This window comes from Puma concolor, chromosome B1, assembly GCF_028749965.1.
Source record: "Puma concolor isolate L17-30 chromosome B1, mPumCon1.1.hap2, whole genome shotgun sequence".
Taxonomy (NCBI): domain Eukaryota; kingdom Metazoa; phylum Chordata; class Mammalia; order Carnivora; family Felidae; genus Puma; species Puma concolor.
Genome location: NC_141670.1, coordinates 166,740,774 through 166,753,259, shown reverse-complemented (window position 1 = coordinate 166,753,259; position 12,486 = coordinate 166,740,774). Strand labels below are relative to the sequence as shown.

Here is a 12,486-nt window from a genome sequence, read left to right as displayed (position 1 = left end):
ATAAGGCCATTTCCAAACATTGTGGGGATTGTTCCTTTCATAATTGCTTTCAGTGCCTATGGCACAGTCTTTTGAATATATTCAGTGGCAAAACTGTTAAATAAAACTTTGAGGGAAATTTGACTTTTTGATATCACTAAAAATTGCTGAGAGCTAAGTCTTATGAATAAGATAAACTGGGTAACCATTTCTGAACAAAAATATTGATTTTCCTTATACTTCTTGTCTCATTGTAATACAAATACTCAAGGGAATGAACCACAGCTATCATAGCCAGATCCTTAGCAACTGTTTAACATGGGAGAATAAAAGTTAAAACTGAAGGTGGGAGGACATGGAAACTGGAATAAGTGATTTTTACTCATCCTAGTGGACCAGGCTACAATAATTTCTTTGGGAGGAGGGGGATCTCCCCACTCCTAATGATGACCATGAGAATGAGAGAAAGGGAATAGACTGCAAAGGTTTTTAAATCTGATTTCACGTTTGTAGGCATTCACACACAATCACTGAGTATTCATATGATAGCTGGCATGTTATAGGCTGTAACCAAAAAAAAAAAGAAAACAGCATCTCTTCTATACATTTCTCCTCTTCTCACCATGGACATTTAAAAACTTTACATCTTGACCAACAAAATGCAACATGTAACCCAGGATTCTATCCAGGACTTGGCAAGAGGAGGAAGTGGAGAAGTAGCAATGAAGTCATCCGTGGCATGATGAATGAATTTGACCACGGACTCTGGATTTGATGATAGTATTGTATCAGTGTTAAATGTCTGGACTTTGATCCTTACGCTGTGGTTATAAAACAGAATGGACCTAGTTCCTAGACAATACACAAAGACCTTTTAAGTGGTAAAAGGGGCAATGTCTACAACTTTCTCTCAAATGGTTCAGAGAACAACATGCATTTAAAGAGAAAGACAGAGGGACACCAGGGTGGCTCAGTCAGTTAAACGTCAAACTTTGGCTCAGGCCATGATCTCATGGTCCATGAGTTCGAGCCTCTCGTTGGGCTACTGACAGCTCAGAGCCTGGAGCCTGTTTTGGATATTATGTCTCCCTCTCTCTCTGCCCCCCCCCCTTAAAAATAAATAAACATTAAAAATAAAATTAAATTAAAAAATAAAGAGAAAGACAGCGACCAAGAGAATTATAGAGCAAATGGGACAAGTAGAAACAATTTGTGAATCTGAATAAAGGTTACTTGAGAGTCCCTTGTACTATTCTTCCAACTTTTCTGTAAGTTGAAACTACACCAAAATAAAAAGTTACCCCCCAAATTTTAGGAATGGTATTCTCCCCCTCTTCTGTCTTAAATAGGTTTCTGCTTCCTAGAGAAAAAAAAAATGAATATCATTAAATGAAAATAGATTAACTTGGCAAATTAAGGGAATAAATCAGATCATAGGACTTCAGACCCGGATCTTGGCCCTGTAAAGTGACTAATGATGAGGAAAGTCAGATCCAGGACAGTAGAATAAGAAAACAGATATGAATGAAAAGTGGGAGAAGAGGCACAAGAAAGGAAACTGAGACACAAGACAAGAAACTGATACAATCTAATTTCCAAAAGAAGGAAACTCAACTGCCAACTAGAAAATGAGTTTTCATGGGTTAACATAGTTGAGACCTCTCAGAGCAAAACAAACAAATAAAACCCCTAGGACACTAACCACTGTTCTGTCTGTGGAGTATTTAGAGCTGTCTCACTATCTTACTTCTTACAAGCTGGTGAACTACACAGTAACCTCTAGAGTCTGATGTAAATGCTTCCAATTGACTTGTAAAAGCAACAGTTTTTTCCAGTCCATATCCATTCCCCAGAATCCTAACAAGTGCTGAAAATTATACGTGTTCAGGTAGTGATTAGCAGGGCCTTGTGAACCTATGCTTCCCACTGGGAGGTCTACCTAGTCTAAAGATACAACTAAAAGACAAACATCACATCATCTCAGAACCTTAATAGGCTCTTATGTCTATATCACTAAGAGTCTCCACGTTCCCAGGGGTGGTCAAGAGAACAACCCTATAAGACCCAGAAGACCCTAGAGAAATATGGGAGGCTACCCAGAGTATTCAAGAAACATGCGCCATTATACTTAAGAACTGATTGCTTCACCATCCTGACAATTAACCTGGGTAAAAGATTATAATATCAAACATCTCATCACAAAGAATTTTGGAATAAAATAAGGAAAGTACCTATGGCATTATAGGAGGGACTCAAATCCTGACTCTTCTACATATGAGCAGTGTGACAACCTCTCTGGTTCTTTACGATGTATGTTTAAGATAAACCTGTCCTGCCTGCTTCTGAAGTTTGAGGTCTGCCCATCTCTCCTTTGATCCATGCAGCCATCCAACATGTACTGAATCTTCAACTCTGCACTAGACTTTTGGAAATACAAAGATGGAAAAGCTATGAGCCCTGCCCTCAAAGAGCTTAAAGTCCACTGGGGGACACATTTATGCAGTTAAAGCTGGGTAACCAAGGTGCCACCAACAAAGACATGCACAGAGCACAGAAGGCTGGGGTGGGGTGGGGGGGATTCTACCTTTGGTGGGAGGGATACAGGGAAGACTTCAGAGAAGGTAGGCATTGGGGTGAGTCAGAAAAGATGAGCATTTGCTAGGCACTCAACACATTTTTGATGGATAATATAGAAGGCGGGATGGACAGACGGATCCTCACAGGCTGACAGAGGAATGTATCACGCCAAGTAGACTGAAAAAAATTAAGAAAGGCATAATGTGAAAGAGTAGGTAGAAGACTCAGCAGGAGGTGGAAGGAGGAAAGAGGGAAGACAAGGAAAAATGGCATCAAGGACCTTGCATTCCAAGCTCAGGAGTTTTTACTTGATCCTAAAGAAGATACAAAGCTACAGGTTTTAAATATCCCTATGATGGCCGCATAAATAAAAGATTAAGGACCAAGAATAGAATCAAATAGGGCAGTAAATCCACCAAGAGAATGGAGTTGGGAACTGCAATAAGGTTGTGATGAAGGCAAGGAGAATTCATAGCATTTGGTAAAAGATCGAATGCGTGTTGGGTTGAAATAGAGATGACAAAAGAGGAGTTGAGAGCGTAAAGAGATACATGGGGTGAAGAATATTGTTTCATGAAGTCCAATTAGATAGTGGCAGAGCCAGGACAAAAACCCTGACTAGTGCTGACTTTCTTCTACCAAAAAGATGATTTTTAAAAAAAAATCATAACTGAAAGTAGTAAACAAAAATAGTGTCAAAAAGCTTTAACATAAAATTTCATCTGTGTTACAGAGAGATTTAATAGATTTTTTTTCTAATTTTACCCAGACTATCAAGGTTCTTTCAAAAATAGGCTTTAAAGGGGCGCCTGGGTGGCGCAGTCGGTTAAGCGTCCGGCTTCAGCCAGGTCACGATCTCACGGTCCGTGAGTTCGAGCCCCGCGTCAGGCTCTGGGCTGATGGCTCGGAGCCTGGAGCCTATTTCCGATTCTGTGTCTCCCTCTCTCTGTGCCCCTCCCCCGTTCATGCTCTGTCTCTCTCTGTCCCAAAAATAAATAAAAACGTTGAAAAAAAAAAATTTAAAAATAGGCTTTAAAGAAAACAGCCCTGCAACTCATTAGTGTATGACCTTGTACAAGTTTTTAAGCTTTCTAAGCCTCACTCATTTTTTAAGTAGGGGGAACTAATAAAACATCTATTTTGAGGAAGAAAGGAAATAATGTATGTAAAGTACCCAGCACCGTGCCTCGTCTGTATGTGGTACTCAATAATTTGTGTCACTATTACTACTAATGTGCAGAAAAGAGTCAACACAATAGTCCTAGAGACCTAGCGGCTTAGAGAAAGGCCTCTTTACCAGGTTGGCCCTTGGCTGGCATCTGGGAACCTGGACTCTGAGAGGGTCCTACCATTCCCAGCACTGATAAAAATAGCTCATTGTGCCTAAACTGTTTGAACAAACAACATGGTTTAATGCTGAGCACCTACTTGCCTTGCGGAGTCTGGAATTTTGGTACATGCTAGACAAAGGGTGCCTATGTAACCAGCTTCCAATGAAAAGGTGCTAAGTCTCCAATGCGCTTCCCTGGTAGACAACATTTCATTATGGCCACAAGTGAGTGCTAGAAGAATTATGTACACACTTTGAAGACTCCACTGAGAAAAGACTCTTGCAAACTTGTGCCTGGTTTCCTATAGATTTGCCCCAAGTGTCTTTTCCCTTCGATAATTTAGCTCTGTCTCCTTCCACGGTCAAAAATCATAGCCATAAAGCAGTGCCTGGGTGGCTCAGCAAATTAAGCGTCAACTTTGACTCACATCATGATCTCACAGCTCATGAGTTCGAGCCCCAACTCGGGCTCTGTGCTGACAGCTCAGAGCCTGGAGCCTGCGCCACGTTCTGTGTAGGTCTCTCTCTGCCCCTCCCCCACTCACACCCTGTCTCTATCTCTCAAATACATAAATTAAAAAAATTTTTTTTTAAATCTTTAAATAAGGACAACTATGTGCCAAGTACTGTGTGTTCTCCTAGTGAATCACCAAACCTGGGGACAGCCTTGGGGATCCCTGACACAACCAGTGACCCTACTCTTTGACTTTATAAACTATTTACCAGTTTCCATACTGGAACAGTGTTACAGACAACAAACCAGCCCAATTAGTACCTTGGTACCAAGGTCCAATTGTAACAAGTTCCTGATGTCTTAGCTAATGATAACTGTAGATTTAGATACTACTTGAATTTTTCTTGTTATTCCAAATCTCAACATCTAGAGATCTCTCCTCTCCTTTTCTCACCAGAGACCTATTTCCTGTTCAAGCTCCAGCTTGAACCTATTTCCTGTTCAAGCTCCTGCTCTTCCTTGAATCCCATCTCAATTCCACATGGAGGCTCCCCTGGCATGTCAGGGGGTCTAACCCATGTGTCATTTGGTTCCGTGACCAGAGAACAAGATCACTTATGAAAACCCCAAGGACCTATGTTTTATGTCATTATGAATAAGAGCAAAGAATATAAATTGCCAAGAAGATCTCTTCTCAGTTCACTAGAATGCACAGAAACACGAGCTAACTGAGGGCAATGAGAACAAGGGAGGACAAACCAAGGAATAGCCCACAGCAGAAACTGAAATCCAACTCTGCCAATATCAGACTTGGAAGAAACAGCAGGACTGAATTTCTCATCATTCTAGAACAGAATTTCTTAGCATACTTCAAAAAGCACAATAAACTATACTTAATAGGAAGAAAAGCTTGTTGCCTTCATGTTGGAGGAGCTGGGGTTCACAGACCCAGGGGAAGATGGACATCTGAGTCACAGTATGATTAACTGATGATTTTAATAAAACATTAATGGCCTTTAACTGCCATGAAGACACTAGGAATCATAGTGACTAGGTCAATCAAAAGCCTACCCACTGTTTTTCTTTTAAAAACAGAATTATGAACCACTAAAATAAATATCTCTAGGGCTATTTATCCTAACCCCTGAATGGTCCCTATGGTTTTTCTAATTCACCTCTAGTCTTAGATTTTGACTATATATACATATATATATATATATATATATATATATATACATATATATATATATATATATATACATATATATATACATATATATAATCAATATAATATATAATTATTATATAATAAATTATATATATTATAATATAATTATATCGATATAATCAATAGGTATTAAAGATATATATATATATTTAAATATATAATATTGATACCTATTGATTCTTATGAGTTACTCAAGTCACAGACATTTTTGGATCAGTGCTTCTAGGACTGGGGAGATGGAAACTGGAATATTTATCCATAGAAAACAGAGAACTGAGCGCATTAACCGAAACAGGGAAGAAACACAAAAGTGGGGCACTCTCAGGCTTACCTAGAAATCAGGCAGAGAGTTGTCATGCAGAAACTCAGCCCAGTATTGTCAGACTTTTATTTTTACAAAAATTCAGATTCTTCTCTTAAAATTCCCAGCTTTTTAATATGGACAATGATTTATTTTTAACTGTGAAAGGCAAACAAATCTGCAACCATGTTTCAAGCTGAAAGTCCTACATATGCTAGTGAACGTCTGTCCCTGAGAAAAAGAATCCAGGAGGGATTAACATGCCCAGCTCATCAGAGTGGAGGTTAAAGCAGGACTAGGCTCCCTGGACCAGTTAGCAGCCAGAAAGGAGGTAGACCCTGATGCTGAATGCCCAAAGCTGAGTATTTAAGTGTTGTGACAACCTCCTCATTCTGTCCTTTCTGGTTCTCACAGTGGCTGAGGCTGCTCCCAGACAAGACATGGGCCAGGTTCTGAAATAAAAAGGGTTCCACTCTTCTCTTTACTCCACTTAATCTAAAATAATTAGGGCACTTTTAACCTTGTATATTTATCATCTTCAAAGTGACTTAATAATTGCAACATATTTCAATTGTATCAATCCATATTTCTAAGCAGATAATACTGGTTCTGAGGCTTTTTTTTTTTGTTTAAGAAACTACCATGTTTTACCACTCTCACAGTTCTATTTCTGTTCTTTTTGTAGACTTATTACATTACGTTCAAATTATAACAAGTAATTACTATACAGCAAAAATTTGTTGTTTTCCCTTAAAATCTATTTTAGGGTGGCTAAAAGTCAGTTAAGCCACTGGGTGGCTCAGTCGGTTAAGCGGTGGGACTCTCGATTTCAGCTCAGGTCATGATCTCACAGTTCGTGGGTTCCAGCCCTGTGTCAGGCTCTGCACTGAGAGTGCGGGGCCTGCTTAGATTTCTCTCTCTCCCTCTCTCTCTCTGCCCCTCCTCTGCTCACTCTCTCAATATAAATAAACTTTTTTTTTTTCAATATATGAAGTTTATTGTCAAATTGGTTTCCATACAACACCCAGTGTAAATAAACTTTTAAAAAAGGTATATTTAGGGGCGCCTGGGTGGCTCAGTCAGTTAAGCGTCCGACTTCAGCTCAGGTCACGATCTCGCGGTCCGTGAGTTTGAGCCTCGCGTCGGGTTTTGGGCTGAAAGCTCAGAGCCTGGAGCCTGCTTCAGATTCTGTGTCTCCCTCTCTCTCTGCCCCTCCCCCATTCATGCTCTGTCTCTCTCTGTCTCAAAAATAAATAAACGTTAAAAAAAATGTTTTTTTAAATAAAAAATAAATAAATAAAATAAAAAAGGTATATTTAAAAAATCTATTGTAGATTCTAATTTTTTTTTTTTTCAGGGCACCGGGGTGGCTCAGTTAAAGTGACTGATTCTTGATTTCAGCTCAGATCATGATCTCACTGTTCATGAGTTTGAGCCTGCATCAGGCTCTGCTCTGACAGCACAGAGGCTGCTTGGGATTCTTCCTTCCTCTCTCTCTGCCCCTCTCCCACTTGTGCTTGGGCGTGTATGCATACTTTCTTTGTCTCAAGATAAATAAATAAGCTTTAAATATAAAAATAAAATAAAATAAAATAAAAAAATAAAATAAAAATTCTTATTTCTGGTCTTACTTGAAACCCTTTGGAATTGTAAATTTTTCAGATTTAATAAATGAAATATAGCACATATACCATACAAAAATAAAAACATCGGGGCGCCTGGGTGGCGCAGTCGGTTAAGCGTCCGACTTCAGCCAGGTCACGATCTCACGGTCCGTGAGTTCGAGCCCCGCGTCGGGCTCTGGGCTGATGGCTCAGAGCCTGGAGCCTGTTTCCGATTCTGTGTCTCCCTCTCTCTCTGCCCCTCCCCCGTTCATGCTCTGTCTCTCTCTGTCCCAAAAATAAATAAACGTTGAAAAAAAAAAATTAAAAAAAAAAAAAAAGTAAGGGCAGGCTTATAAAAAAAAAACAAAAACAAAAACAAAAATAAAAACATTAATATTTCTGCACACACACATGCAAAAAAAAAAAAATCACACTGACTAACTAGGACAAACAAAGACTAAAAATAACTTCATCTCAGGCCAAGTTTTACCACTAAAAGAGTTTTTCAAGTTGGGTCTTGAGCATTTCAGGGATTTAAGAAGGTGGATAAAGGACTTTAGTCCTATATTACATGAACCTGCAGAAGAATTCCACAAGTCGCCATGACAAGCCACAACAGAAATTAACAGAGTTAAGGACAACCAGTAAGAAACAATGCCGTTCTCTCTGAATTAGGGGAACAAAAACACAGAGACATCAGTGGGAGTAAACAAACAAACAAACAAAAACACACAAGACAAACAACCAAAAACAGTAAATCAATCAATCTAAGAGAGGCACTCTAGGTGAAAAAGAAGAATTAAATAAAATAAAACCAAACAACAAGATCACCAGCAGACTACTATAACCAACTAGATAACAGATGTGGTCAACAAGGGCAATACGGTCTCCATCCATTTCCTGGAATCCAAGAGTGCTTCTACTAGAGGAGCATGGCTGGACTGGCAGTACTAGATAACGCATTCCCAAGATGCCAGGAGAAAAATGGTCGGCCAGAGGCAACGATACATTCACATGCCTCATCTGGTGGTAAACCCAGAGGCTAAAGCAACTGATAAGACCTCACTATGCCACATGCTCACTGACTAGGTTTTTAGCAAGCCGCTTCTCCTTCCTCTCATAAAAGGCACTTTGCAGTAGCTGCTTATCACAAAAAAAAAAAGTTGAGCAGTTCTGCTTTAGGTCAACTTCAGCAATATGCTGGATCCACGAAATCACTAACGAGTTTTAAATAATTTCCACTTAATAACGAAGAACTATTCATATAAAGCAAGGGGCAAAGACACAGTGTATACGAGCTAAAGCAGATTTTGATACACAATACAGTAGGTTATGGGATGGATCCATGAATACAATATACTTAATAGATTTCATAAGGAATAATGTGGTGGGGTGCCTGAGTGGCTGAGTGGGTTGAGCCTCTGACTCTTGATTTCCAGGTCACAATCTCACAGTACGTGGGATCAAGCTCCGCATCAGGCTCCACACTGACAGCACAGAGCCTGCTTGGGATTCTCTCTCTTCCTCTCTCCCTGCCCTTCCCCTGCACATGTGCTTGCATGCATTCTCTCTCTGTCTCAAAATAAATAAATAAACTTAAAAATATATATATATAAAACCATCGTAGAAATGTTTTCTTGAAAGGATTAATACAGCAGGCTGATATGAAAAGTATATCCATATACACGAAACCATAATTAAGAGACTTTCTCACCATATTCTAAACTTTATATTCAGATCCAAATGATAAAAAATTATTACTTAAACTTCACTAACCTAAAATGTATTCCATACGATTTTGGGGTGGGGGGAAATAATATTATAAAATATTATCAATGCAGAAAGCAGAATGAATTTTTATTGTCTCCTACCTCTGCTCGACCCTCATAGTAGGTTAACATGGACTTCGTTAGCACAAAAAGTCTCTCTTTGTAGTTTAAGGGCGATGTCTTCTTTTTCTGCTGTGACCTTTTAATAAGAATCTCTTCTAGAATAGTGTTAAAATTCATCTCGGGCTTCTGATCACTCTGTCTCCTGCCATTGAAGATCCCAGGATTCTAAAATGAGAAGATAAACAGTTGAAATAAAAGGGGACATCTTAATTTTCCAAAGATGTTCTCATTCCAAATTACCAAAATAGCACTTACCCTCACCATGGCTGCAGCCGGTGAACATTAGTCTATGCACCTGGACTGAAACTACCCAGGGCACAAAAGCTCAACCTCCTCTTCTTCCCCCGCCTCCTCCCAGCATTTCATAAGAAAATCTAATCAAGATTTGCCATGATGATGATTCATTCCTTTTGTACCTCCCCAGCATCCCATAGGTTTCTGGCACATTCTTCTGCTATCTGATTGCAGAGAAACAAATATCTCAGATGAAAAAGTGCATTTCATCACATGCACGGATGATTTAGGCTGGTATTTAAGTTGCCTCAGGATCCTGGTGTACAAAACAGATGAGTACACAGCTCTGGTGGATTTGCGAACAAAATGAATTACCACAGTGATGGATAGGAGTCAATCTCCAGCTCTGATAAGGATGTAATCCTGATTAAATATCCTAGTTACCCCAGCCGTGAGGATGTTCTCCAATGTTTACACCAGGACCCACAGTTCTCTTCCCTATGGCTCCTGTCTCAACCACAAGAGAAAAGGAAATCTACCTGGTCACAGCTAACCTACATCTGGATAAGGTCAGCCCTGTATGTGGATCCCCCACACCTAGACTTAGCCTTCTAAAATTCAATAAAATTTAACTATCTGAAAACCAAAAATACTCAGAAAATACATTAAAATTCTTATTTGATAGAAGTTGAATGGACAACAGCCTTTTATTCCCTTCCCTTCACCACACATTTATAAAAAGTCATTGCACATCAAACCACAGAGGCAACGGAAGTCAATGTGAAGAACATAAGGAGGTACCTGAGAGCACAGCCAGAGCCTTGACACTGAGTTAGCCACTAGGAATTCTACTACGTCCACATCCAACATGATGCCCCGGAAGAGCCCTTGCAACCCCCTATTACTTCTCTGTCGTCATCCAGTTAGGACCCGCATTTCAGTAAGGTTACTTTACCACAATTTAACCTCTGTATACCAGTTCCTTCATTTACAAAATATTTACAAAATACACCAAGGTTATTGTGAATTTTAATGAGACGTGAGAACAAACTTGCTGATTATGAAAACTCCATACAAATGTTTACTATCATTATTTTTTAAATTCCACTGCCTTTTTCCTAGCTCAGAGCATTATAATCTGGACGATGATAGCAGCTTTCCAACTGGTCTTTCTTTCCACGGGCTCTTGTCTCACTTTGTTCAAATGACATACCCCTCACTGCCATCGGATCCATCTTCAAAGACACCAAGTTCTCATGCCTTTTTTATACACCAGAAGTCCTCAGTGACTCCTCAAAAGCCTTCCTACCACCTGCAGGATAAAGTCAAAATCCCCATATGGACACCGGACAATCACAACCTGGCTACAACCTAACATCCAATCTGTCCTTCCCACTGCTCTTCAAATAGTCCACACCCTGTCAAAGTAGTTGGTATGAAAACTCCACTGGCTCAAAACTCAGCTCTTCAATGCCTCCCTGATGACTCCAGTTAATTAAATGCCTTCCAATTCATGCACCCATGATCTCTATATCACTCATCATAGACTTCTGTGTTCTATAGCAATTAATGTATAGTTTTTAACTTTCGCCTGGATTTCAAGCTCCTAAGGAAATAGTTCTCAACCTTAAGCACACATTAAAATCACCTGGGGCTGGGGGGGGGGGGGAGGGGGCGGTGCCTGGATGGCTCATTTGGTTAAGCGTCCAACTCTTGATTTCGGCTCAGGTCATGATCTCAGGGTTTGTGGGCTCGAGCCCTGAGTCAGGCTCTGCGCTGACAGCATGGAACCTGCCTGGGATTCTCTCTTTCCCTCTCTCTCTGCCCCTCCTCCCTCCTCAAAATAAATAATAAACATTTTTTTTTTTAATGCATAGGAAGATGTTTTTAAATGTCTGGGCCCTACACCCAAATATTTTTATTCAATTGGTCTGAGGTAGGGCCCAGGGCTTCATCATTTAACATGCAGGTAGATTTGAGAGTCACTATCATAAAGGAAGAGATTGGGCTCTTACACTAACTACAGCACTCTTGGTGTTTACGGCAGCCTCTCAATAAACAGCTGGGTGATGGATCCAATTAACCCATTAGTTATTCTAAGTTAAGAAGTCAAAGAAAAAGCTCTTGCTCCTTTTGCATCTCAGTTGGTCCTCCTTCTTCTAAAGTAAAATTTTAGTACTCTTGTTTTTTTTCCCTTAGAAACTGTTGACATGTCAATAGCACTTCTTCAGAAATCATCTCTTCATCGTTGTGCAACACATTTTCAATGCAGGGTAAAAATGACAACTTAGGGGTGCCTGGGTGGTTCAGTCAGTTAAGTGTCCAACTCTTGATTTCGGCTCTGGTCATGACCTCACAGTTTGTGAGACTGAGCCCCAAGTTGGGTTCTGCACTGACAGCATGGACCCTGCTTGAGATTCTCTCTCTCTCTCTGCCCTTACCCCAGTCATGAGCGTACATGCGCGTGCGCTCTCTCAAAATAAATAAATAAACATGAAAAAAAGGAAAGAAAATGACAACTTAAACAATGGATTATAAGGGAAAAGCAGGCTATGCCCTGGAAAACAGGCCATATGCAAACGTATAGTTCCCAGGCTAGTGAGTAATAACATAGTTACCGACTGGAAGGTAGATTTTCGGAAGGCCCAGAAGGATGGATGAATGGGGTGTGGCTCACCTGTAGTTCTAAACACAAAAGGTCTCAACATGGGGGGCAGTAGAAAATATGTTAAATGCATTTTATAGGATTTATAAGGGAGATGTTTTATAGATTTATATGATTTATGGGAGGTATTAATAGCCTTACACAGAAACATACCATTTGAGTTGAAATAAATGCTAGCCGGGCGTGGGAGGGAAGGGAAAGTGGGTGATGGGCATTGAGGAG

General features: G+C 40.0%; 1 protein-coding gene across 3 annotated transcripts in view; it reads right to left on the bottom strand.

Moving 5' to 3' along the window:
- The window catches only part of TEC (tec protein tyrosine kinase), a 128,961-nt gene that overhangs the window by 82,506 nt on the left and 33,969 nt on the right, over nucleotides 1-12,486 (bottom strand). For 2 of the 3 annotated variants that reach the window (XM_086705114.1, XM_086705115.1), the window contains exons 1-2: nucleotides 9,621-9,691; nucleotides 9,345-9,530 (exon numbers count right to left, since the gene is read on the bottom strand). In XM_086705114.1, the coding sequence (XP_086561240.1) occupies nucleotides 9,345-9,530; nucleotides 9,621-9,629 (195 nt within the window). In that variant the 5' untranslated portion in view covers nucleotides 9,630-9,691. Of the gene's footprint in view, nucleotides 1-9,344; nucleotides 9,531-9,620; nucleotides 9,692-12,486 lie in introns of those variants that run through there. The other variant, XM_086705116.1, reaches the window with a different exon arrangement.